The sequence below is a fragment of the Hyaena hyaena genome, unplaced genomic scaffold (assembly GCF_003009895.1).
Source record: "Hyaena hyaena isolate Hyena2069 unplaced genomic scaffold, ASM300989v1 scaffold_603, whole genome shotgun sequence".
In the NCBI taxonomy this organism is placed as follows: Eukaryota; Metazoa; Chordata; class Mammalia; order Carnivora; family Hyaenidae; genus Hyaena; species Hyaena hyaena.
The window spans coordinates 588,333-615,154 of NW_024081235.1; the positions used below are offsets into that span (position 1 = coordinate 588,333).

At 54.0% G+C, this 26,822-nt stretch overlaps 1 protein-coding gene and 1 long non-coding RNA gene across 4 annotated transcripts in view; one reads left to right on the forward strand and one right to left on the reverse strand.

The window, feature by feature from the left end:
- The window catches only part of LOC120248706 (centromere protein J-like), a 26,630-nt gene extending 9,095 nt beyond the window's left edge, over positions 1–17,535 (reverse strand). For all 3 annotated transcript variants that reach the window (XM_039257165.1, XM_039257164.1, XM_039257163.1), the window contains exons 1-5: positions 17,404–17,535; positions 15,233–15,370; positions 13,011–13,169; positions 7,395–7,520; positions 4,646–4,730 (exon numbers count right to left, since the gene is read on the reverse strand). In XM_039257165.1, coding sequence (XP_039113096.1) covers positions 4,646–4,730; positions 7,395–7,520; positions 13,011–13,169; positions 15,233–15,346 — 484 coding nt within the window. In that variant the 5' untranslated portion in view covers positions 15,347–15,370; positions 17,404–17,535. The remainder of the gene's footprint in view (positions 1–4,645; positions 4,731–7,394; positions 7,521–13,010; positions 13,170–15,232; positions 15,371–17,403) is intronic.
- A 550-nt stretch (positions 17,536–18,085) lies between these two features.
- Positions 18,086–26,822, forward strand: part of LOC120248707 — a 21,501-nt gene continuing 12,764 nt past the window's right edge. Inside the window, exons 1-2 of the long non-coding RNA XR_005532665.1 lie at positions 18,086–18,282; positions 26,526–26,644. This is a non-coding gene — a long non-coding RNA (uncharacterized LOC120248707). The remainder of the gene's footprint in view (positions 18,283–26,525; positions 26,645–26,822) is intronic.

Below are 26,822 nucleotides of genomic sequence, written 5' to 3' on the forward strand. Positions count from 1 at the left end.
TAGTTAAAAAAAAAAAAGAAATAAACCGTAATTGTTGGGGGCACCTGGGTGACTCAGTTGGTTAAGCATCCAGCTCTTGATTTCAGCTCAGGTTATGATCTCACAGTTCATGTATTTGAGTCTCACATCAGGCTCTGCGCTGAGAGCAGGGAACCTCCTTGGATTTCTCCCTCTCTCTCTCTCCCTCCCTCTTTCTCTGACCCTCCCCTGTTCATGCTGTCTCTCTCTCTCAAATAAATAAATAATAAATAAACATAATTTTTAAATTTAGAGCATAAACATAAAGAAACATAACGACACACAGGGGTGCCTGGGGGACTCAGTCGGTTAAGCATCCAGCTTAGGCTCAGGTCATAATCTCACAGTCCATGGGTTCGAGCCCTGCACTGGGCTCTGTGCTGACAGCTCAAAGACTGGAACCTGCTTCAGATTCTGTCTCTCCCTTTCTCTCTGCGCCTCCTCTGCTTGCTCTCTCTGTCTCTCTCTCTCAAAAATAAATAAACATTTAAAAAAAAAAAAGAAAGAGAACAACACACCATTTGCGCTGATGGACAGGTACAGCCCGCAACGCCCCGCGGCGAGCCTGCGCCTGTCTCCACAGCCCACACAGAATCAGGACACTGAAGACCCTGAAGCTGACAAGAAACAGGAACCGCACAGGCCGTGTTTCCTGAATGTGACGCGGGCACCTGTGGTGTGAGGGAGTTAAATCAACACAACCTAAACAGAAGGGAAAGGATCACCCTGGGATCAGTTTCTGCTGTCACGCAAACAGGACGTAACCGTGCGGTCGTTTCTGTCGTGCCTGGGAGCCCGTTCTCGCACCTCCCCTACGAAACACACTCCTTTGGCCCCGGGAGGTTTCCCTGGCGCAGCTGGGGATCCGCGGGCAACGCGGGTTGCACTTGACACACCCAACCTGGGCAGATTCACCACATTTCCTACAGAGAAAGGGCAACTAGCTGGATGTGAGGGAAGTGGACCCAGTGTGAACGCAGGTCATACCAGATGGCTGACACTGAAGGTCATTTCGATTCTTCGGGTTACAGGCTTGGGAAGATGGGACCACACGCGCACGCGCACACACACACACACACACACACACACACACACTACGTGAGGAAGTCTTGGGTTTTGTAAAATTTCAGCGTGGTTGGTTTGAAAAGCAGAGGACAGAATGAACCCATCTAGAGCCCATCACAAAGAACGACAAAACTGAAGCATCAGAGCCAATGAAACACGTGTGTGGTTTAGTCATGAAAGCAAACTTGAGCCTCTGGAATTAAACAACCCACATCTCACACCTGAGACAAGGAACCTGATCGTTCAACAGAGACGGCTGGTGGCCGTCCACAGACTGGACCCTTGCCGTGGCCTCTGCTGAGGGCGTTTTTAGAATGTCACCCTCCCTCCGGACTTGCCAGTTGGACCGAACAATTTTGAAACTATTTGCAGGCGTCAGGGAGGGTATTTAGCAATGCTGCCTAGTCTCCAGCCCAGCGTGGGATCCGCCTCCAAGTTGGCCCCAGATCAGGAAGTGATAGTTTTCCTGTGCAAAGAAGCCAGATTTAACCATTCCTGCTGCTAGACGCCAGGCAGGAAACAACACAAAAATACGAAGCCCAAAGGGCAGAGCATTTCTCACAAATGAGGATGGTCAGGCAGAGAACGTCAGGGGCTGAGAGCAGAGACAAAGCTGAGGCCATCCCAGAGTTCACGGGAAATTAGCTGCAAGTGGTTTTCACATACTGGAGTGAGCAGATCTCCTTGGCATTATAATTAATATAATAACTCATTTAGGGGCACCTGGGTGGCTCAGTGGGTTGAGCGTCTGACTTTGGCTCTGGTCGTGATCTTGCAGATCGTGAGTTCGAGCCTCACAATGGGGTCTGGGCTGATAGCTTGGAGCTTGGAGCCTGCTTCAGATTCTGTGTCTCTCTCTGACCCTCCCCTGCACTCTCTCTCTCAAAAATAAATAAACATAAATCTTTGCATATATATATAACTCATTTAAAATGTAACCCCTCAGCCACTTCAGAGGCTGGAAGTAAGGGTTAGCCCTTGGGGTGAAGACCTAGTCGCAGGGAGGGGCTCTGGTGGAGGGGAGCATAGGGCAGGAGTAGCGTGGGGCCCCGGAAGTGGCTCAGGATTAACTCAGGCAGGGACAAGAGTGGTCCAAAGACTTGCGGTCTTGGCCACAATGAGCACCAAACATTGTCACCCACACCTCTGTGAGGAGGGCCTAGAAATTAGTATCAGACACAACTCTCAGAGCCAGTGTTGATACAAGGTCAGTGTCATATGTATATAATCACATTCCATGGTGGAGATTGGATGGATGTCCACGTAAGCCCTTTGTTTTTAAAGACCCAAGTAAAAAATCAGCAACAAAACTGCCTAGTTATTCAGATCCTACATAATTTCCCAAAAAGAAGGAATACAGTAACACTTAGTCCTCGGAAACAGCGTTCTGTGCTGACCTACACCGATGAGACACGGAACACGCTTTCACCCGTCCCTTCCGAAGAGATAATCCAGCATTTTCCAAATCTGTTTTCAGGGTCACAGAACACTGCTGTCGTCACTACTGGTGGTGCTGGCGAGTGTTCTGACAACAGTTTGGGAAATCTTACGGTTTCCGAAGCCAGAGCACCCCAACCCCAAGCCGTTAAAGTCACGATCTAGGGGACAAGGGAAGGACACCAGACACGCAGCGCCTCCCGCATTGTCAGCTCTAACAGGGCGTGCTGTCATGGCTGCGGCACCACCAAGGGCGTTCTGGGCATCCTGAACCAGTGTGATGTCAGCCACCATTCTCGGCACTTGCCTCCCGCTGGCCTGTGGGTCCCTGACCAGTCAGTGGGTTGGTGCCCTCCCACGTGATACCGATGTTGTGATATCAACAAAGAGGTCAGCCTGCCCGGAGTCACTCAGTGAGGATCGTAGGCGGGCCCCAGGTCAGCATCGCTCTGATGTGACCTCCTACTCAACGGGGCCCCTGTTGGGTTAACTACACACACACACCTCCCACCAAGGTCGCTCCCATGAAGAGAACAGTGACACCTTATATGTACATTCTGGCATTAAGGCATTTTGCTTTGTTTCACAATTTTGATTAGACTCCTTAAAATAGAAGAAGGGGCACCTAAGGGGCTCAATCAGTTGAGCATTCAAGTCTTCATTTCGGCTCAGGTCTTGATCTCACAGTTCTGATAGTGCAGAAACTGTTTGGGATTCTTTCTCTTCCCCTCTCTCACTCATGCTCTCTCTCTCTCTCAAAATAAACATTAAAAAAAAATAGAAAATGAAAACCAAGGAGTGGAATCCAGTTCAAAAATACTCATTTTCTAGAACATTCTTTCTGCCTACTTTATATATAATACTTGTATAGAAACTATAACCACTGTGTAGTTAAACTAAATGACTCCATTTACTGATCCCAACATTTTAATTTAATCCCAAATTAAAAAACCCATGGCCTTCTGCATGGAGAGCATCCTTGGTGCTGATCACACCCACAGACGAGCAGCCGGTGAGTGGGTTTTCAAAGGCAGGCACCCAGCCAAGTGGCCGTGTCACGTCAGCCACATCTCAGGAAAATACCTGTGAAAACGTCTGATTTTCTGATCTAACCCCAGCCTTTGTGGGGTCCACCTTGGCACCTCCCATAGCCGAGAAGGCTTGCAGGGGGCCAGCCCTGGTGAGGAGACCTCGAGCTGCCCTCCTGCCCGCCGCAGCCCTGGGTCACACTCAGCCCGTCATCAGGAGGTGACCTGCTCACTGAGGTGGGCCATCCCAAGTGCACAGTCTTCTGGAAAACCACAAAACTCAGCCCAGGATCAGGGCTCTGTTTGTTTCAACCAAGGTGGGGAAACCCCAGAAGACAGAACACCTCCTCTCTCACATGGACAACGGTGGTGATCGCAGCAGACAAAGAGGACAGGGGAATCTGACCTACTGTGTGCTCTCTCAGAATGTACTCCAGAGGCAAGACTCACGTTCAGATCCTGGCGGGGGAGGATGCTGACGGGAACGGTGAGGAAGGTCTACAACAGAGTGTCATCTAATAGGAGATTTGCAAACTAGCTGCCCCACTTAGTGAGCAGGCTCTCACGGGGCACCCACATCATTAATGTGAAAACACAGGGACTCCGCATGATGAGAGATAAAAATTAAACTTGTATGAGATGAAGCAAATTCACAGAACCAGAAACCTCAGATTTTAACCAGAGCATCACATTCTAGATCCTAAGAAAGAGTTTGGCGGCTGTTGAGAGAAAGACACTGTAAAGCCAAGTGGCCTACACTCGTGGCACTTTCCTCGTGGTATTTAGCCTCCAGTGCAGAAAGCGATCATGCAAACCTGGCAACCAAGTCCAGACGGCGTTTCCTTAGACGTTCGGTGCATTTTCAGCCCCACGCCGCAGCAGCGGTTCCGAGCTATTTGACCAGGGTCAGGAACGAATGCATACTTGGTTTTTTATGAAGGAATCTAAGCCCTGAGTTATCTGGACGGTTGCTGCCATGGAGAATTTGTATCAAAGCCTCCAGCATCTGCTACACCTAATGTTTCCATGTAAAGTACCCACCATCGCACGCACTCAGTGGGCATTTAACCACACGGGTTTGTGGTGACGTCACTTACCCGTCTGCTTGCTGGGAAACTGTACGACTTCCAGACCGTCGGGATAGGTTGCGCGTGTTATCTGAGAGCCTGCATGACGGTACACCTGTCAGCACCAGAAATACCCGTGTCAGGATGCCGTCTGTGATGTATGTCATTTTGAACCTGGATTGGACCCAGTGAAGTACTTTCTGTGGGTGGGGACCTGCCCTGTCCATGGGAAAGGGCTGGGAGGTCACTGACTATGGGGTAGCCCTGACCTTCACCTGGGCAGGCTCTGAAACCCAAAGCCTGCCCGGCCTCACAGCCTTGGGGGGACCTGTAGCCCCAAGATTTCATGATGAGCATGGTGAGCTAGAGCCATGAGCCCTGCGACCATGAGCCACCCAGCTCTGACCGACATCTGCCAGCAGCTGGAGATGGCACGGACGAGCAGATGTCCACGGAGCTCCCCTCTGGAACTGGTCGCCTGATTGTGAAGTTTTAAGTCAAGTTCTTTCCTTTGGTTTCCAACCAAGTGGAGAGGGCCAGTGGGTAAGAGCAGTTGGGGAAGGCGACCGTGACGAAGGAGGGCAGGGTTGTTCCTCTTGGCGGAGCGGAGTGAGCCCGGGCCACACGGTGGGGAGGGAAAGGTACACACAGGAAGGGTACAGACATGAAACCTGTTCAATGTCTATGTGCATTTTCAAAGTGAGAACTTGGAAGGCAGAAACTTCACTCAGCTCCAGCTTTGGGGATCTGGGCCCGTCACCTACGAGGACAGCACCACCTGCCTGTCAACAAAGGAGGCAGAGACAATCTGCGGGATGTGTCTAATGGAGTGGAATTATTGCAAGCACCGCGCCACTGAGATCAGAGGGCTTCCTTCCTGTGAGCCGAATTTGTCCAAATGTGAGACGCCGTGGGGAGTGCATATTTCTCCATCATTAGAGCGGCCGTAAGTGCAAGCCTGGGCCCAGGGCCCAGTCTCCCCTCGAGACCAGAGACGGCGGTGGAGAAGAGCACGGCCCCACCGCTCAGCAGATGCCCTGCCGAGGCACGCCCCCGCCAGCCGCTGCGGCTGCCCGGGGACCAGGCCAAGGGCCAGCATGGAGGGCCTTTCCTTTTGTTACCCCCAAAATTCTTAAGATAGAGCTAAGTGCTCATGAATTTTTGGGTTTGGGTTACTTGGGGCCAAAGAAAGGACATATGACAGTGAGGCCAGGGCTCCTACACCAGAATTCTGCCATCGTCCTCGGAATGGCCAGCGGCCTCTGGCTGGGGTAAAATTATGGAGCAGTGAACAGATGTCTCTAATTAAAACCAGTAAACCAAAAACGAAAACCAGAGATGAGCTCTGTGGTCATTCAGAGCTCCAAGGGCCCTGAACCTCTGAATTTTTATCCCAACGCTTGGTAAAAACAAAACAAAAAACAATGAGGTTGATTATTCTAAGAAAGACTTTTTTAAAGACACGAGTCCAGTGTGTACAGAATACAACTTGATAATGGTTCGGTACTAAAGGATGGTTATCAACCTGCTACAGACCTGACCTTAGCTCCAGGCCTGATTTACAAGGATTCTCTGCAAAGTAACCAAGTTTTCAGAATCAAATTAAACCCTGAATTACCCGGATAACTGCCTCTCTGGCGGCCTTGCCTGTAAGTACCTTACCACCGCACAGACGTGCACCTTGCCCAGGGGCCGCCAGCCCATCAGGGCTCCCCAGTATCAAGGGGACCCCTGTCTGCCTTCAGCTCCCACTCACCTTCACCTTTGCCAGTTACAACTGTAGAGTCAACCACTGTCAGTCATGAGTGCTTCATAAGTACCAAACAGTATCCGTGTGCTATAAACCTAGTCCCTATAATAACCTATCACGGGTTTCTCAGCCTCAGCATAATTGCCAGTTTGGGCCCCGAAGTTCTCTGTTATGGGGGGGGCTGTCCTACACACCCTGGCCTCTACCCACTAGATGCCAATAGCACCCCCCCACCACAGCCATCTGAAGTGTCTCCGGATACTGCAAATGTTCTGGGGTGGGGGGTGCGGGGGCAAAATCACCCCAGCTGAGAGTCGCTAACCTATAAAATAGGCATTTTCTGGTTCATTAGATGCAGAAACTGAGGCTTGATGAGCGTAATTTGTCCCTGTTCATACACATGGTCGCTGGCAGCTGGCCAAGTCCCAGGTCGCTCTGGCCGATGCTCCCTGCTTCTCCAGCACCAGGGGTGGCCTCGGGGAGGCGGGTGCTCATCCCACTGGGCTGCACGGGGAATGAGAACAGCATCCCCTTCCGTCCAACCCTTAGCTCACTCTGGGACCGAGCTCCTGACTAACCTAGTCGCGATGCTAAGGCTCCTTCTGTAACTAGTGCACACTGACTGGGTGTTCACTGTTGTGTCCCTAGACAACACTGAGATGAGGCGTTGGATGGCGTGTTGTGTCCACTAGTCTCCACCCCTCCTTTTGAGTTCTGTCCCAGTGTTCGTCTCCCCTTACGGGGGCTCAGCGAGGCTTATGGTCTCCACCCGGTCGAGCGAGACTTCACAGCCTACAGGGTGCTGGTGCTGGCTCTCGCTGTAACATGGGGATCCAGGGCTCCGTCGATTAAGACCCTCACCGCCCAGGTGCATCTAGCAACCAAACGGCCCGACTGACTCAGGGCCCTTCCCCAGCCCTCATCCTGGAGCCCGTGGGGGAAGGAGGATGCAGATGTACAAAAACTTTCCTAATGATTGGACTGGTCCTGATTTAAAATAAAAAAGGCACGTTTGCGGGCAGTACACACCCCTCTGCCATCAGGTAGGCTCTTCTTCATGTCTCCATTTAAGAACCGCGGGATGGTGGCCTTCCTGCTGGGGCTCTTGTCCTTGCCAGCGATGGCTTCACGGCCTTTGCCAAGCTCCTGGGCCACCTTCAGGAAGCACAAAAGTTCCAACACGAAAAATTAACGAAAGTGTGAGTGTCAGGGTTTCATCACTGTCTCATTCAAAATCACGAGGCGTCTATTGCGGGCCCGGCCCTGTCAACACCACGTGCTGCGTCTCCACCAGCAATCGCTCAGCCCCCAAACCTCCCCCCATCCCCGGATCTCATTGTGAATAACCAATGTTATGATTCGCCCTCAGATGTCTGTTTTCCTTGAGCTCATGTCATGCAAATTCACCTACACTATCAAGTTATTACTTGTCAGCCCAGATATCCACGGTCGCTGCCTTTGGTGAATTTGGGAATCCTGGGCCATGTAAACTGCAGTCATTACTGTGTAGAAATCACTGTTTGGGGGAGCCTGGGTGGCTTAGTTGGTTAAGCGTCCGACTTTCGCTTGGGTCATGATCTCGCGGTTCGTGGGTTCGAGCCCCGCGTCGGGCTCTGTGCTGACTGCCAGCTCAGAGCCTGGAGCCTGTTTCGGTCTGTGACTCCCCCTCTCTCTCTGACTCTCCCCTGCTCACGCTGTCTCTCTCTCTCTCCTAGAAATAAATAAAAACATTAAAAAAATTAAAAAAAAAAAAGAAATCACTGTTTGTACATGTTTCTTTCTTTTCGGTCCCTTCATCTTGATCCATATGCCACTCCCCTTTGACCCAAAGGTTCACAATGTCAGTTAACAAATATGTGTAGCTTCAGAAGCATCATGCTGAACTACGAATTTTGAAAATATTATTCATGTAGTTATTAACAGAAGGGGGAAACTGACAGAAGGAATCTCAAGACCTGGGGAGTTAATATCCGTACACATGAAAAACACAAATGGTAAAATGTGCATCATTAGTTGCGTCGTGACCTTGCGGCTCTTGGCCACAGGAATACAGGAGTTAATTCCACTGAGGAAAGATACGGGGAACCAAAAGCGGGTGTGTGGCTTCTGAGAGCCACTTGGGAGACCTATGGAGCAAAGCTCAGTGGTGTCCACCACCGGCTGGCGATGTAGCCGCTGCCTGTTGGAAGTTTGAGCAAAGACCTGGCTCTTCCAGGCCACAAACCACCCAGATAAGTGAAGTGAGGTTGTGTTCAATTCAGTCTTACAAGATCAATCGCTTAATCAACAGCAAAAACTCTGATGAGGTTTGAAGAAACTATTACTTTTCAGAAATGAAAAACACAGGTCATGTTTTAAATGTTCCACATAAGAAAAATATGAAAATCAGCCGTAATTTTTGGTTTATGTTACAAAAAGAAAGAAACGAGCCAATAAGCAAGGAAGGGATTTCAGCGTTTCGGCTGCAGGCCGCACAAGGGATAGGCCCAAGGCAAGAGAGATGGGGGGGTGGCTAATGGGAAGAACGGGGTGCCTGGGGCACAAGGGGACCAAGCGGTGCATGATGCTTCGAGGTGGGGAAAGCCAGCTGTCTCTTCCTGTGCCACAGCCTTTGAGGTGTCCTAAGATTGAGTGATTGACTCATCCACATCCTTATTCAAGAAATATTTAAGGAGCATCACTTCCTTCCCACAGACCCACCTGCTGAGATGGTGAGATAAGGTATTTAAATTACATGGTTTTTTTCCTCCCTGAAAACCCTATGTAACAACTCCAGTTAGAAAAACACGTGTCAATGAGTTCAAGTTGTCCCTGCAAGTTGCATCACCTGTTGTTCATTTACTGGAACATTTTATCCGCTTCTAGGAGCGCAGATCCACCTTCAGACAGACCAGAGTTAACATGGGAACAAGGAGGGCTCAGCAGGCCGGCGCGAGCGGACCGAATGAGGGCTGTTGAGCCAGGCGCTGGCCCGTGGCTGGCCCGAGTGCCGCTGCTGGGCTCCCCGGATGCGTGTGGGACACCAGGCGCTCGGGCTGCACACACTTCTAATCGGCCTCCCCAAACCACCAGGAGCCCCGTGGATGCACCCTCACGCCCGGAAGGCCTCCTCAGGAGTTGTACTGTGGAGGCCGAGACAGACTTGAGGGAGTAGGAGGCAACGGAGGTTTAAAAAATATTTTTCCTGGGTCGCCTGGGTGGCTCAGTCAGTTAAGCATCTGACTCTTGAGGTTGGCTCAGGTCACAATCTCACAGTTGGTGGGTTCGAGCCCCGTGTGGGGTTCTACACTGACATGTGGAGTCTGCTTGGGATTCTCTCTCTGTGTCTCCCTCTCTCTCTCTCTCTCTGCCCCTCCCTTGCCCACTCTCTCTCTCAAAATAAGTAAGTAAACAAAATAAAAATTAAAAAACTAAACATATTTTTTCTGTTGGAAAGTGTGTGGCTTTATTTCCTGGAAATAAGCTGGCCGCCAGGGAGGCTGGAAATGTCCCCTCGGAGGGATGCTGGCCTGGCCTGAGGGTCGGAGCCCCCGGGGCGCTCTGCAAGCACCAGTGCCGGTGACACGGAAGCTTAGGGAACAGGGACGTCTGCGGTGGCCTCCCCGGCCATCTGGGCACCGCCTTCCTTCCTCCTTTTCCTCCTGTTTTATTCTGGGGCCCACGTGGGAAGCTCCTGGTTCTACGGGAAGATTCTGCGGAAAGAGAAGATCCTGGTCCCACGAGGGCTCCGTGAAATCAGCGGTCTGCGCACCCCTGCTCGGGGGGCCCGTGCACCCGGGCGATGGACGGACCTTGGGCCGCGTTGTGTGCTCCTGTGACGGTTTCTCTCTCCAGCTCCCTGTCTGTGACCCGGGCCCGATGCTCGGGGGACGGCTGTGCGCGGAAGGAAGTAACGCACTGATAGGGAAAGCGCCCCCAGCTCGTGCACGCGTGATCTGAGGCATGGACGTGAGGGTGCCCTCCGTCGCCAGAACAGCCCAACTCAGGTAAAACAAAGCCCAGAGGGAAATGTCACCACCTACGCCTCACCTTTGGTGTTGGAAAGGGTGAAACAGAATGCGGACTTTCCTGGGGACGACAGGGGATCAACGGGACCCGCGTTTTCGTGTTTTCCCACCGGTCCCCTACTTTTACATCATGAATAAGTTCACATCCCAAATTTCCTCCTGTGGAGAAAATGGTTTCATTTCATTGACATTAGTTGTTGAATAGTAAGTAGACTGCTAACTAGGGCTTAAAACTATTTTTGCTATATTTTCCTTTGATTCTATTAATTTTAATTAAAAAGTATAAATAAACGTGACATAAAGGTTGGATTTGGGAGTTCTTAAGTGATGTAAAAATATCAGTCTTGTACTGACTATGTGCTAAATGCAACCAACTTCAAAATCTAGGGAGGAAAATGTTGCTGTTCATTGGGAAGGCTGACGGTCCCTAGCAAGTAGGGGCATTTGGAAGCAGGTTAGTTTTCTGTCCCCACCAGGAGCTGGGTGGGTGTGACAGCCTCAGCCCTGGGGGCTGGTGCGGCCTCACCCGCACCCACCTGCAGCTCCGCGTTGCTCGGCCGGGGACGGGCGGGCCCCCCAGGCCGCTGGGGGGTGAGAAACCCGGCCTCGGGACTATTGCACGGCAGTGAGCAGTGTAAGGCTGAAAAAGCGAAGAAACTGGGTTTGAAAGGACAGTGTAGACACATCTTAGAAACAGTATTATCGTAACACAGTTTCTGGGTCCCATTTAAGCCGACAGTGAGCACATTCTCTTTTTTCATGAGGTCACTTTACAAGTGGGGGGTCAGTCACACAGATGTAGGCTCAGTCAACAAGTGACGTTTGAGCTCGTAGAAACGGGCACTATTTGGTGGCTGTAGTCAGTGTTTGCTGGATGTCAGTCTTTTTCAAGGGTTCGGTTCGGGAGATGAAGGTGGGAAGACTCTGCCTTCAAGCAGCCTCTGGCCCAGACACGAACGCGAGGCGAACACAGGAGGAGAAGAACGTCCTCCGGCGACAACGGGGTTGCTGGGCAGCAGGGGCCGTGGGGGAGCACCGCCCGCCTCTGGAGTCGGGGACAGCGTCCCCAGGAAGGGACACACCACCACCGGGGACAATCCTCGGAGGTGGCGGCCCAGGCGGCAGGAGGGATTCTATCATGTGCGAACGCGGCTCAAAGCGCGAGGCAGGGAGGAAGTGAGGGTGTTGGAAGCCTCCGTGAGGGGTCGGGGGGCCGCGGGCAGGCGGTGCGGCTGCAGGGGACAGGCCGGGCCGCCACCGAGGAAGGCAGCTCCCCGCGGGGGGGGCTCCGCGGCCGGCCGGGCCGGGGAGTGGAAGCGTCAGCCTCACGCCCACGGACGGACCCTCGCTCGCAGGGTGAAGACGTGGGGCGCCTGGCCAGGTGGGGGCCTGAGAAGGGGAGCGGGTGAGGCAAGCAGGCGGCGTGGCCCCTGCGGACCTGGAGGCCCCGCAGCCACAGGCGCAGGGGGACGCGGGGTGGCGTCTACCGGGCGACCCGCCCGGGACGAGCCGGCCTCAGCCCGGGGCGCGTGTGGCGCCCGTGGCTTGGAGGCCGCGCTCCGCACAGAGGCGCCCGCACCACGGGCCCGGGGCGCTCAGGCGCTCCCCGCAGCTGGCACGGGCGGCGCTGGGTCGTCTTCCCACGGCAGCGGGAGGCAGGGCCTCGTTCCCAGGGCCCGACGCGCTCTGGGGCCTGCCCGTGGGCCCGGCTGTGCGGACGGCCCTGGAGCCCAGGAAGGGGGGGGGGGGCGAGGTCAGGGGGTGCCCACCGAGGTGGCAGGGGCCCGCCCGCCGGAGGGGAAAGGCAAAGGCTGACCCCGGCCGCCAGGGAGCCGGGTGTGGGGTCGCCGGCGTGGGGTGTCAGCAGGACGCACGGGGGCGGGCGACGCTGGGGGTGAGGGCGCTGCCCGTGTGAGGGCGCTGCCCGTGTGAGGGCGCTGCCCGTGTGAGGCTCCGCGCGGCCAGTGAGCTCTCACCCGAGAGCGACGGCGAGTCGCCGCGCGGGGCCCACCGTTTCCGCCGCCGGCCGGCACAGCCGGGTGTCCGCGGACGTCGGGAGGGCCGCGGTGTGGCCTGGGCCAACGAGAGCCCCAAAACCTGACGGTCACTTCGGATCACAGGCCGCGTGCTGCCGAGAGGCCGTTTCCGCCCGCCGCGCCCCAGGCCCGCGCCAGCAGGGGAGTCACTGTTAAAACGCAGAAACGTCCCCAGCACAGCGGGGCCGATGACAGTCCAGTCACCCAGTTACCTCTCCAGCACTAAGACTAACTGAAGAGATCCCGGTTTTCAGTCTATGACTGTACAATTACTGTAAATAAATGTAACCATTGTGGGGGCCCCTGGGGGGCTCAGGTCATGATCTCACAGTGGTGGGTTTGAGCCCCACGTCGGGCTCTGTGCTGGCAGCTCGGAGCCTGGAGCCTGTTTCAGATTCTGGGTCTCCCTCTCTCTCTGCCCGTCCCCCACTCATGCTGTCTCTCCCGCTCTCTCAAAACTAAATAAAACATTAAAAGCTTTTTAAAAAACGTAACCGTTTTAAATATAAATTGAGTATTCATGTTAGATCTAAGTGGAATGTTACTGAAATCTAAATTTTAAATATAGCCGGTATAAATTAGCACTGTCTTCTAAGTGTTACCTTTCCATCCACGGACGAGGTTGGGGTCTCCGCAGTGGGCGCCCCCGACGTGGGAGGCATGGCCCTTCTGTCTTGGAGACTTCTGGAAGGAGTTTTATCTCCATTTTCACATGACATTGCTTTCCTTGACTTGGTTCTTTCTGTCTTCATACCTACTGGCTGCAAATAAATGCAGGGGTACTTTCACAGTAACAACCATATTACCCAGAAGAACTGTAAACACATCATGTTGGCTATCACAGGGGCTGGATCATTATAACTCTGTTCTTACATACTGCACGGGAAGCCTATAGGTGTTCTTTGTTTGTTGTGCCATAGCACATGCTCTTGTGGGATTCCAGAAAGTTATGATTGATCCTATGGAAAAGCCTGGCCATCCCAGCAAAATAAGTAGCTCAAAACTGAATTTAACAATGGATAATAATATTTTCTACCATTTGTGCTATTCAAAAATGGATGGTTTTGAGGCTAAGCCAAGAATGCATTCACTTGTGCATTCCTTCAAAGGAATTATACTGCAAACATGTCACTAATTCAGGTCAGTATGGGGACAGAGGACACGGCTGCATCTCAAAGGGCACCAGAGAGTCACCTGGGACTTCAGATTCTGTCTGCCCACATGATCCAAAAGATGTTTGCCCTGCTCGCAGTGAGAGCCCGGGTCAGCGGACCGTCCCTCCGGGGGTGCGATGCCGTCTGCTCGACACTCACGTTGGAAAAGAGTGTCAGGACGTGAGGTCGTCTTGAGTTGGGGGCCTTCTCGGGAGCCACTCTGAACTCACTAGTCGATAAAACTCCGTGTGAGGTTAAGGCAGGTTTGCAAGGCCTCCTGCCGTCAGATGACGACCAATATCCACCCCCACTCAATTGTTTCTGCTTGTGCACCGACCCCCAAGGCACCTTGTTAATTGGTATCAGAAGCGACTTTTCCCCTTATTCTGGCACTAATATGCTGATTGCACCTTGTGAAGGAACTTACTGTAGGAACTTCTTCCTTTGTGATCACGGGAGCAAACATTGCGCTTCCTGAAAAACCTGTTTTTCTTCATACTTCCCCTTAAGCAAACAAGCTATTGACCCCTGCTCACAAAGAACTAACTTTTGCCTTTGCTTTGCTAAAAACATTGCCTTGTTTGTATTTGAATATTAAAGATACCTTCCTTCCCCGTAGGATAAGCATCTAAATCACCTACATCAATCACTATTGATAAAGGTTATGCACAAGTCTTCTACAAATCTATGTTCTGGGAAATTTTTACATATCAAGGAAATTTGTCATCAAAAATCATTGTCTAAGGCAAATGCCACTTCTGTGCCGTTCCCCACACACTTAACCATAAATAAAGCCAAGTCTCAGTCAGTGCAGAGATGCTGCCTGGTGACCAGAAAGAATCTCGGGGCCTCTCTCATCCCTCCCTCGCCAGCACTGTCCATCCTTCAGGGACCCCTGGACCGGCTGGTCCAGCATGGGGGACTTCTCGGTCCAAATTAACCTGTTCCCCAAGGCCAGCTGAGGACACAGAGGGGCTCCCAAGCGTGAGGAAGGCACAGAGCTGGGCTGGTCACCAACACTCTGGCTGCCTAAACATTCTGAGGAGGGGCTCCCCCAAACAAGGAAATGCACTGGAGATCCAAGAACACCCCGTCCCAAGGCCCCAGAACAAAGCCAGGTGGAAAGCAGTGTGACAGCCACAGCAGTGACCCCAAGAAACACCATGGCTTGAAAGCCAAAGGACATGACAGATGTAGCTGTGTAAAGTCCCTGCCTTGGGCTGCTGGAGTGGAAGGAAAGCACACAGCCCTGGATGCCAGCCCTCGCCTGTGCCCAGCTCCCAGCCAGGCTTAGGAGGCCACCTGCTGGGCTGGATCCCTCAGTGTGCAAGGACTGGATCCCTGAGTCTGTAGGGACTGGATTCCTGAGTCTGTAGAGACTCAGATCCCTCAGTGTGCAAGGACTGGATCCCTGAGTTTGTAAAGACTGGATCCCTGAGTTTGCAAGGACTGGATCCCTCAGTGTGCAAGGACTGGATCCCTGAGTTTGTAGGAATGGATCTCTGAGTTTGCAAGGACTGGATCCCTGCATTCACAAGGAGAGGACCCTCAAGTTAGTAAGGACTCTGCTCATTCAGGGAGCCAAGATTTCCCAGTGAGATGCTGGTGGGATACAGGAGTTTGGTGCTGGACCTCTGCTTCCTTCTGAAGGTCATAAACACGAGGGTCACCTGGGAAGAAGGGCCGTGTGTAGAGGACTGTCCTTGTCCTGTGGCAGTGGAGCTGTGACTTCTGCGGCCTGCGGGCGTCAGCATTATTTCTTCATCAGCTGACAGAGGTAACATTTTCCCAAAAGCACATTGTGACACCTAAAAGGCAATTTATCACAAAGAAGATTTGGGGGAAATGTTCACATCTTGGAAGTTACAGTAACTTGAAAATAAATTCAAATGTAACCGTCAACAGCAAGTGCGGTGTGGCGGGAAGCAGTGAGGCCGCAAGGTGGGGCCCAGGCCGGTTTCACCCCACAGCCTCGCAGATCCTCACAGAAGACGGCCCATCGCAAACAGGGGTCGACTCTCAAGGCCATTCACTGTTTCAAAATACACCAGCTTCCCAAAGGCACCAAAATAAACACCCACATTTATGTCCTTGGATTATGTGTCTTCAACTGAACAGTATTAACGAAAGAAGAAAGCGTGATCCTATTGTTAGTGTTGTCGCTCACAATTTACAAAGATTTACACGCAAGCTCTCAAGCTTCCTGCTCTCAAGCAAACTCTGGAAACAGCGCCGCCCTTCTGGTGGGACGCGGTAACGCAAGGTACCCACCGCTCGGCCCTCTGACCGGACGCAGCCAGGAGGGGCTGGACAGCCTTCCGTCCCGTTTCCAGAGCCGCTGACCCCCGGCCACCCACTTCCACTTCAGTCCCGTGCTCACTGTCAGTGTCACTGACGGTTTGACGCGCTGTCCCCATAAGTGTGCCTCGAACAGGTGCCTGCAGGGACCCAAAGTGAGGGGCCCACGTCCGTCCTGCTTTCTTTAAGTCAGGAGTGTGCTTTGCAGAGAGGGCGCCGTCCTTACCCATCACCTCAGCACCCTGGGAGCAGCACTGCACACGTGTGTGCATATGTGTGTGTGCGTGTGTGCGTGCATGTGTGTGCGTGTTACTGTGTCAGAGCTGAAATATCCCAGCTCTGTGAACCATAAACCTAAACGTCCACACAGCAAGTACACCCAGGCCCTGGGGTCCAGCAGCCCCACGACACGGAAGGGCTTAGCCCCGGGACCCACCTCCCAAGCTCACCGCAGGCTCCGGCCGTCGCGGTCCCCGGGACGTGCAGGCTGCTGCCCCACCAGCTGTCACCGATGCGTCTGCGGAGCAGGCAGGCGCGGGCTCCCGGGTGTGCCCGTCGCCACTCACGGAAGTGGATTAGCAGACAGCGAGCCTCTGCCTCCCGGAGGGCGAGCGTGACCACCAACGCCAGCGGCCACCTTTCCTGCGACACCACTTCTAAGTAAAGCAAAGAAGCCGCCTGGCACCGGAGTGTCCGACCTCCTTCCTGCGCAGACGGCCCCTCGGACGCCCCCCCGGCCGGCGATGCCCGCAGCCCCGACGCCCTCAGGCCGCCCCGAAGCTCCAGGCTGTGCCGCGTGAGAGCGTCTCTCTGGCTCTGGAGCTGGCGGTGAGCGGCGGGCCGCCGGGACTCCTCGGGAGGCCGGACCGCCTGTGCCATCGGGGGAGAGGCCGGGAAGGGAAGGGCACTCGGGCTTCGCCGCGGGTGTTGACGCAGAGCCTCTCCTGCAGAGCCTCTCCTACAGAGCCCCCAGCCCTTCCCGCCAGAGCCTGGACCTTTCTAGGAGAGGGGTCAGGGCATCCGGCAGCTCGGGGATACATACCACTAGGACACTTTGTCCATTCTTAAGTACCGTCCGTTGTGAGAGACTCCGCAAAACACAACCACGTAAAGACGGTTAGTGAATTGTTGTTGTTTGTTTGCCAAAGGAGGCCGAGAACTCTTTCATTTCTTCCTTAATCTACTCTGAGGGGAGCAGCAGGCAAGAGTTAAGAGCGTGCGTTTTGGGGGCGCCTGGGGGGCTCAGTCGGTTCAGCGTCCGACTTCAGCTCAGGTCATGATCTCACGGTTCGTGGGTTCGAGCCCCGCGTCGGGCTCTGTGCTGACAGCTCAGAGCCTGGAGCTGCTTCGGGTTCTGTGTCTCCCTCTCTTTCTGCCCCTCCCCAGCTCACGTTCTCTGTGTGTGTGTCTCTCTATCTCAAATAAATAAACATAATTTAAAAAATTTTTTAAAAAGAGCATGTGTTTTGAAATTATTCAGAACAAGGTTATAACCCTGGCTTCACCACGTCCTTGCTGTGTGACCTCAGACAAGGCACCTCACCTCTCTGGGCCTCAGTTTCCTCTTCTCCAAAATGATGGCAGAATGGCCTCAGACGGTTATTCTGAGAGCTGAGGCCGTGGCTGAATTGGAGCCCCCGGGGCAGAGAATGGAAAATGCAGGGTAAACACGGGCTGTCACTTCTGTACTGGGTTCAGTCCGTCCATTGTGACGTCACACAGCTCTCTGCGCCGGCTTCCAAAACAGACTTACCAACGACAGAGGTGCTGGCTGTTGGGGGGTCACAAAGGAAATCTTTGTATATAAGAATCCACGTGTGTGCAGGAGGGAAGGTGTCAGTCTGCCTATGTTACAGACACAATTGAGCAGAGAACCTTAGAATAGAGAAAATGAGCTAATAAAACTAAAAAAAAAAAAAAAGGCATTTTCCTCTCCTAGAGATTATCTCTGAAAAGTAATCAGAATCACATTACAAATTTATGATTAAAAGGGAAAATAACACTGAGGAGAAATTAGTGATTGCATTATTGTCTCTGTATTCTAGAAACAGGAAGTAATTGCATTTCCATTTTAAATTAAATTATTCCCTTGGAATTATCTGAATAATGCCAAGTGTGTGAAGACCCTCACGGCAGGGCTCCAGGCGGAGGGGCAGGGCTGGAGGGGGCCAGGGGCCTGGGAATCGTGTGGGTCACCAGAGCCCCGGTCGCCTTCCCACAGGGAATCGTCACTCAGAATTTCGGTGGAGACGCAGGGGAGAGGCCAGCGGGAGGAGGGCGGTGAGCCGTCTCCACCACAACATAAGGGAAAGAAGGTGCCGTGCCCAGGCCACGCGGCCGAGGCTCCCCGTCATTGGGCGCCCAGACACCCGGAGAGCAGGGCCTAGGGGCCAGGAGATGCCCCCCCACCCATGCCATCAAGGTGAAAGCGTCTACTCGTGCACATCACCCCTGCCCCCTGCCGGCCCAGCACCGCTCTGTGACCCATGCTCGCAGCCACTTCACAAAGATGTCTTGTGAAACCTGAAACTAGCAAGGAAGTGGTCGTCTCCACCCCAGCAGTCACAGGCCGGTCACCAGCCCGAGGTCACAGACTAACAAGCGGGGACTCTAAATTCAGAGGAGAGGTCAAGTGCAGAGAGGGCATGCACCACTTCCTAACGCGGTCCATGAGTTGCATGTGTTGTGTTCATCGGCCCCTGTGTGCCATCAACACGACATGTCCCCGAGAACAGGGACGGACCTGCTGTCGGTGACACCCCCGGGAGACTACGACAGCGTTAGCGAACCTGGGAAGACGGACGGCTGCCCTGGGTGAGGGGTGGGGGAACAAGAGACGGGGCATCACAGAAGGTGCCGGAAGCCCACCGCTGGTGAGGCGCCGGGGAATGACGTGACCCTCGGGGCCAGCTCTGCCCGTTGGGACGGCTGGGACGGCTGTGCCCACTGAGGTCACGGGACCCTGCCAACCCCACCGTGTGAGGGCAGATTTAAGTCTCAAGAACTTCCTCATGTCCATTTAGCCAAGTGCTTACAGCCCCGTGCCTTCTCGGGGGTCAGGGCACTTCGCCGAGATGCTACGTCCCCTTAAACTCCGCATCCTGCGTCTCATCTCGCGTGACACCAAGCTGCAGGCGGAGAACGTGTGCCCCTCCCAGAGGGGACACACATGTCAACCCCCAGCTTAAAGCGTCACCAGGAAAGTCCTGCAAGAGGAGGAAGACGGGGAAATCCGAACGCCGGTGTCAGGGGCAGGATGGGGACACAGGCGGGGACACAGGCGGCTGAGGCCAGGGAAGGGCCCAGCACGGCCGGCCGCTCACCAGCACGTCCACCCCGGAGAGCCCGGCCCTGTCCTCGGGGTCGGCCTCCTGGGCAGTCGACCTCCCGCTGGGGGAGAAGGGGGCCGTCAGGAGCCCCCGCCCTGCACCGTGAGGGGAGCCCGGGAGGCACCCGTCTGCTACAGCCCTCCATCCCCAGTTACAGAACTGCCCCCGGGAAGGGCCCTCTCAGGGTCGGGACCCACGGTCAGAGCCCAACGGGCCACGCATGGCCTCTCGTCGGCAGATAGAAACCACTTCAGTTCTAGAAAAGGGTCCAGCAGTGGCTGAGTCACTGGGAAACCCAGATGAGGGCCCCCCCAGATAACTTCAAAAGGTCAAAGCCTTTCTGGCTCACGGACAACTTGGGGGGGGTCGGGGGACTTACAAAGACACCGCAGATTATAACAAGACGTCACCGTGCGTGCTCGGAAACGTGCTCGGTGACAGTCCTCGAGCTGCACCACCACGGGGACCAACAGCGTAACCACGGCGACAGGGGCACATGGGCTGAAAGCCGTGTCTCCCGATGAAGCACAATCACAGGGACCAACAGCAAAGACCGAAGACCCCCCGACGTCCCGCCGTTGCGTCCCCGGGTCGGCTTGACTGAGGTCTCGCCAGGAGCCGGCCGGGCCCCGCGGGCCTCCTGCGGCCCTGAAGGGGGCGCGTGTTCCCACTTCTCTGGAAGGGGAAACCCGCCTGGTCCTCAACCCCAAACCCTGAGCCCCTCAGTCTGAGGAAGACCCCCTCAGCCGCCCCAACCGGAAGGACTCTGGCACCTGGCCAGTGCACGGTGCCCCTGAGTTGTGATCCTGTCCCCCCATCAGAGCACCAGGAAACCTCGAACGAACTGGTTCTGAACAGACCTGCTCTCTTAAAGGGGTCCTGCACACCCCCCAACACACTTCATAAGCCGAGGTCGTATTCCGTATTTATAGATCTGTGGTCTGAATAAGGGAAGACCTTGGCCGGTGGAAATTATCTACCTGCATAGGGAATTGGAAATGGTAAAGTTCCCCCCGCAACTGACCAGAGAAAGTGTATTTATTTTTTTAATGTTTCTTTACTTTGTGAGAGAGAGAGAGGCTGGGAGGGGTAGAGAGAGAGATTCCCAAACAGACTCCATGCTCAGCACAGAGCCCAACACGGGGCTCGATCCCATGAACCGTGAGATCATGACCTGAGACGAAATCAAGAGTCAGACACTTAATCGACTGAGCCCCCCAGGCCCCTCCAAAAAAGTGTATTTAATATCAAGTTTTCTGTAGACAATGTACAGTAAGAACTCACTTCTCTCAGCACATGTGCTGGAAGAAATATCAACTGTCTTCTGATGTCAAAACAGAGAATTTGCTGGAAGAGATATTCGTGAGAAGATAGGATGTGCAAGCTTCCGTAGGAGAAATGATTCAAAACGTCATCGCTTCACAAACTGCCCCTGCAGGTAAATTGCCTGCATGATTCTGCGCCGATGCGATGACGAGGAAGCGTCCACCGTCCTAGCTCAGCGACGGGCCGTGTCCGCAGCGGTCGCACATTTCCCGTGCGCCGACGCCTGCTTGGGCACAGACCTGCCCGGGACCCCCGGCGCCCGCCGCGCTGCCTCGGGCCCGCGCTGCTGCTGCCCAGCCCTTGTTCTCCTGGGACCCGCCTTTGTCGGCCGGGGCGGCCAGGTGCCCGGGGCCCTGCTCAGCATGCACGCCGTCCGTGGAGCAGCCCGCGATCGCTGGGACCCTGGCCGGGCGAAGCGTCCCCTGCAAAGCTCAGCCACGTGAAGCCGGCCGTGCAGAGGAGCGCCTGGGGGCCCGAGAGGCCCGCGCCCGGCAGTGCTGGATGCAGCCACAGCTCTGTGTGCACCGGGCGCCAGGAGCTCCCGCGCTGGAAGAGCCCAGAGCTCGGCGGTGCTCCGTCCACACTGACTCCCTCCCTCCGCGTCCTTCTCGGACACAGAGGCCTCTGGAACCCTCAAGGTGTCCGATTCGGTGTCGAGAGTCTGAATCCGCTGGGACCGTGGCCAGGTGCGTAGCTCAGCCAGCGACGGGCACACTAGAGGCGGTAAGCGTCCTCTCTGGAATGAATGGGGCACATCCTTGTAGGCGGTTCCAAGTTTCGCAAACACGAGGCGGCGGGAGGCCCCTTCCCCCTCGAAACCTGACTTGGTGACGCCCTCGAGGCCACGCTATCCTCAAAACATTTCCCCAGTTCAGAGGCAGCATCATCCCTGACAGCTTTCATTATTTTCTGATCTTAGCTGGAGGAAGTGTGGTTTTGAAATAAGAACTGTTGGGGCGCCCGGGTGGCTCAGGCGGACGTCCGACTTCGGCTCAGGTCATGATCTCACGTTTGGTGGGTTCGAGCCCCGCGTCGGGCTCTGTGCTGACAGGTTGGAGCCTGGAGCTGCTTCAGATTCTGTGTCTCCCTCTCTCTCTGCCCCTCCCCTGCTCACGCTCTGTCTCCCCCCCTCTCTCAAAAATAATAAGTAAACATTAAAAAAAAAAGAAGAGCTGTTGGTACCTGAATGATGACCATATCTAGTTCCCCGCCAGCGTTAACAGTGGGAGATCCTATATGTGCATGTTCTTTAATAAAATAATAAACTGAAGACACGAAATGATCCCGCCCTGTGCCCACGCTCGTGGGCATCTTCCTCAGCAAGCGCAGGGTGCGTTCGAGATTCCGGTCGGGCCCGGGGGTTACACACGTGGGCGCTGCTGGACGCAGGGACCCATCCGTGGAAAAGAGCACCGAGTCCTGACAGCATGACCACACGACTTTCTATTTTCTAGGCCGAACGTGACGAATCTCACTTGGGCACTGTCCAGCTCCTTCCCTCCCCGGGGAGAGTGGACGGCCTTCTTCTTGGGCCACGTCAGAGTCTCCTTCCAGCTCCCGACGTTTCTCAGTCAAGTATCATTTTAGTCTTTTGTTGACACAAACTGAACAAGCCTGTTAGAATTTCCCGAAGAGGGGAGGGAGTTTTATTTGAGTGCAAGTGAGGGCCGCAGCCACCTTCACACGGAAAAGCGTGGTCCAGAGAGGGGGCACACAGTGGAGACCTGGGTGTGCTCTGTCCACGTCAGGGGCTACAAATGGTCCTGATGAAGGACATTCCAGAACATTACAACCTTGTCTTACGCTTTTCGTACGTGCAAGGCTACATGGCTCTGATCTCCCAGGGACTTAAATAGATTTTACTCTTTGTGCGTGAAATGTATTTTTAAGGCTGTAGGTCAACTAAACAGATGAACAGAGTGTGCTCTGGGCAGATGCGCAGCCCAAGGTTCAAAGTGTGGTCGAGTCATTCTAACCCCGGTGCAAGTGTGCAGGGTCCATCATCCTTAAAGCTGAGAATCTTCTTTATTCTATCAGTTTCTTCTATCAAAAAATACTACCAATAAAAGCCAGTATGAGGGTTTATGGTTAAAAAAAAAAAAAGCTACAGAATCTAGATTAACTAGAGATAAATGTACCACGTGCCCTTCACGCCTGGACCTGAGGGTGTGGGGCTTGCCCCAAGTCCCTGGGCTTCGTAGGGTGAGCTCTGCGTCCCGGGGTGAAAGTCGCAACAACCCCAGCTCTGACTTCTTACTGGTTTTCCGAGCACACTTCTGAAGTGAAAACAGTGCAGACTAACAGAGAAGTGAGTTGTGCCAATAAATATACGGGGTCGTGTTGGGAGGGTGAGGCTCCCAGGGGAAGCCCGGGCAGCTCTCGTCAGACCAGGCGCTGCTTTACCTCAGACCAACAGCCACCTGCCCTGTGGCCCCCGCCCAGGACATGTCCTGCCACACTCAGGGCCATCTGTGGGCTCTGCCCCGGCGCCTGTGGTGTGGACAGGTGACAGGCCAGGCTCCATGTCATAACACAAAGCTGCCTTTCCCAGCCGTCCCCGGAAAGCACAGGGCACGGCGTGCTGACCAAGCATTCGACGGCACAGAGTCTCAGTCTCATGGCCATCTCGGCATGATGTCGCGCGAGCACACACACACACATATGCACGCACACACACACGCATGCACACACATGCACATGCACACACACGCACATGCATGCACACACATGCGCGTGCACACATGCACACACACACATGCACACACGTGGGCACACACACACACATTACCAGTTCCCAAAACTGAAATGCAATGGGAAAACACCCCAAAGCGATGCTATAAATAAACTGCTACTTCCTACACCACCTTATGATTTTGCACATCTTTGAATCTGTTTCTGTAAATATTACCCTGACCAATGAGAGACCAAGTTTTCAGACACTGGCTCCGGACTTCAGGCTGGCCTCGCGGGTACTGGCTGAAGCTTGGGGAAGGGGTTTCTCTCTGCTTCTGTGTATTTTGCGTTTCCATAGATAAATTGTAAAACACAACAGGCTGATTCTTACAGTCAAACCACCAAGACTGCGTTGTAAGTTCTTTGAGGCACTTTAGTCTGAAAAAGCCCAAAGAGTACAAAACGTAACACGTGGACTTTTGTTGAAAGTCTATTTTGTCCACTGTGAGTGTGGCTCCCCGGCTGTGTTCTGGCGCGTGTGACCAATGTCCCTTCACCTTCCCCACTTTCAGTCTGCAGGTGTCTTTCGGTCTGAAGTGAGTCTCTTGAGCTGATGGGGGGGTCTTGGGTTTTCCTCCACTGTCACCCTATGTCTTTTGATTGGAGCATTCTCCATTTACATTCAAGGTAATTCTTGATAATATGTATTTATTACCTTCACTCACCGCCAGGGAAATGCAAATCAAAACCACAATGAGATACCACCACACACCTGTCAGAATGGCTAAAATCAACAACATAAACAACAGGTGTGGTGAACACGTGGAGGAAAAGGAATGCCCGTGCACGGCTGGTGGGAATGCAAACTGGTGCAGCCGCTCTGGAAAACAGTAAGGAGGCGCCTCAAAAAGTGAAAAGCAGCTACTCTACGATCCAGCAATTTAATTACTCGGTATTTACAAAAAGCATACACAAACACTAATTCAAAAGGATACATGAACCCCTATGTGTATAGCAGCATTATTTACAATAGCGAAGATATGGAAGAGCCCACATGTTCACTGACTGACAAATGGATAAAGATGTGGGGTGTATACACGATGGAATATTACTCAGCCATAAAAAAGAATGAAATCTTGCCGTTTGCAATAACGTGGATGGAACTGGAGGGTATTATGCTAAGTGAAACAAGTTGGTCAGAGAAAGACAAATACCATACGATTTCACTCATATGTGGAATTTAAGAAACAAAACAAATGATCAAAGGGGAAGAAAGAGAGAGAGAAACCAAGAATCAGGCCCTTAACTCTAGAGAACACAGTGCTGGTTACCAGAGGGGAGGTGGAGGCAGGGTGAGGGAAACGGGATGGGGATTAAGGAGTGCACAGGTTGTGATGAAATAAAATGAAATAAAATAAAATAAAATAAAATAAAATAAGATAAAATAAAATAAGATTAAAATAAAATAAAATAATAAAACAAAATAATAAAATAAGGGGCGCCTGGGTGGCTTAGTCGGTTAAGCATCCGACTTTCGCTTAGGTCATGATCTCACGGTTCGTGGGTTCGAGCCCCGCGTCGGGCTCTGTGCTGACTGCCAGCTCGGAGCCTGGAGCCTATTTCAGAGTCTGTGTCTCCCTCTCTCTCTGACTCTTCCCTGCTCACACTGTCTCTCTCTCTCTCTCCTAGAAATAAATAAAAGTATTAAAAATAATAATAATAATAAAATAAAACGAGTATGGATTTTTAAAAAATAAAGGACAATGCTCTTTTTCTTAAAGCAACGTTTATTAAAACTGTTCCAAATCCAAGTACCCTCTGACCTCCTGGTCTGACCCCAGCCAAAGGGCATCTCTTACATCAAACTTCACCTACTGAAAGTTCATGGAACATTCTAGAGGCTTCCTTTTCCAGCTCAGAAGGGTTTTCTCGGCCTCCCATTAGGACCTGAGTCAGTCGTGAGGCCCCAGGTCGGTGGCAGGTTGGTACTAAAGGGCTTTCCATGAGGGTCCCATGTCCATTCCAGGCCTGCTTGGTGTCATTTATGGGGGTGCCACTCCTGCCCCTCTGCTGCCTGTCAGCCTCCACCCCCCAGGGGGCACCCAGGCCCCCTCCCGACCTCTCCTCCGCACTGCCACGGTCAGCCCGGCCCACCTCTGGGGAAGCCAGCCTCTTTGGCCAGGAACCCCCAGACCTGGGGCCAGGAGACCACGGCCCTGCCCAGGGCTGCCTTGTTCCCCTCCCGTGGCTCTTTCTGACAGCCAGGGGTACTTACGCCTAGGTGCACGTGTGCTGGGTCAGACAACAGGCGGCCGTCACATGTTCATGAAGTTTCTCGTGCCCTGTTCCCTGAGTCTCCCCCAAACACACTGAGGTGCTGCGGGGATGTTGGGTGCTCCATGAAGAGTAAGATGTTGGGTGCTCCCTCAAGGGTTCTTCCTGTGGCGGTGCTTGTTTGGGGGTGAGGGGGCTGAGCTCTCCACCCTGTGCACCACGAGGAGGGTCCTGACCCACCAGAGACCCAGCACCATCCTCTGGCGTGTCCGGGGGGGGGGGGGCATCACCTCAGCCAGTGAAGTGTGAACCACATTGAGGTTTGTCTGTGCTTTAAGGGTCTTTGGGGCTCTTCCCCATCGTCTGCACCTGCTGGGGCGGGGGGCTGTGTCTCAGTCTCCTCTGCCCAGGATTCTGCGCACATCCTGAGGCTGCATGCGCTCAGACCACCCATCCGTCTGCGGGGGCACGGGCACCTGGGACCCCTCCACATGGTGGGACCCCAGGCTTCGCCGATTCTCTCCCCAGCTGCAGCCGTGTCTTCCTCGGGGTGGGGTGGGGGTCTCAGCTGCTCTTTCGGGGGGGGGGGGCCCGGCCACTGCCTTCCCTGAACCGCCCTGGATTCTCGTCCTGGGGCAAACGCAGCCGAGGCCGCTGGTGGAGGCCAACCCTCCTGGGTGTCAGGGCCCCGGGCCTCCTCACCGCGGAGGGGAGGCCTGGCGTGTGAATTGCCAAAGTGAAATCCAGACTGGGATCCCCACACCTCAGGTTACTTACACACCCTGAGGTAACCGGGCCATGACGCGGGGCTGACTGTCTGCGCCACACTGGCCGCGCGTCACCGGGGAGGCCGGGCTCCAGCTCTGTGCGGCGTCGCTCTCACCCGTCGTTCCCACACAGCCGGGGGCCCCGGGGAGATCCTCGCGGCTCTGCTGACCTCCTGGGACCACCACGGGCATCGTGCGACTCTCTGGTTTGTGCGGGTGACCGCGTGAGGCCAGGACTGAGTGGGGGTTTGGGAGCAGGTGGCCCCACACTGAGACGGAGGCTGCTCTCTTTTCAGTCGGATCCTGTGCACACAGCTGCCTGTGGGTTTCTGCCACCTCTAAACCACGGCGACGCATTCCTATTTTCGCTTCACTGTTTATTGGTTTTGAGATCAACTAGCCTTTCAACAAACAAGTCAGTCCTTCACGCCCAAAAAGGCCCACAGTCACCAGGAGTGTTACCTCCCGGTTCCAAGTCCCACAGCCCACAGGGCAGTGAGGGGTCCGATGTGGAGCAGGCGTGCTGCAGAGGCGCAGAGTTCATCATGGAGAGGGACAGGGGACGGGGACGGGGATGGGGACGGGGGACGGGG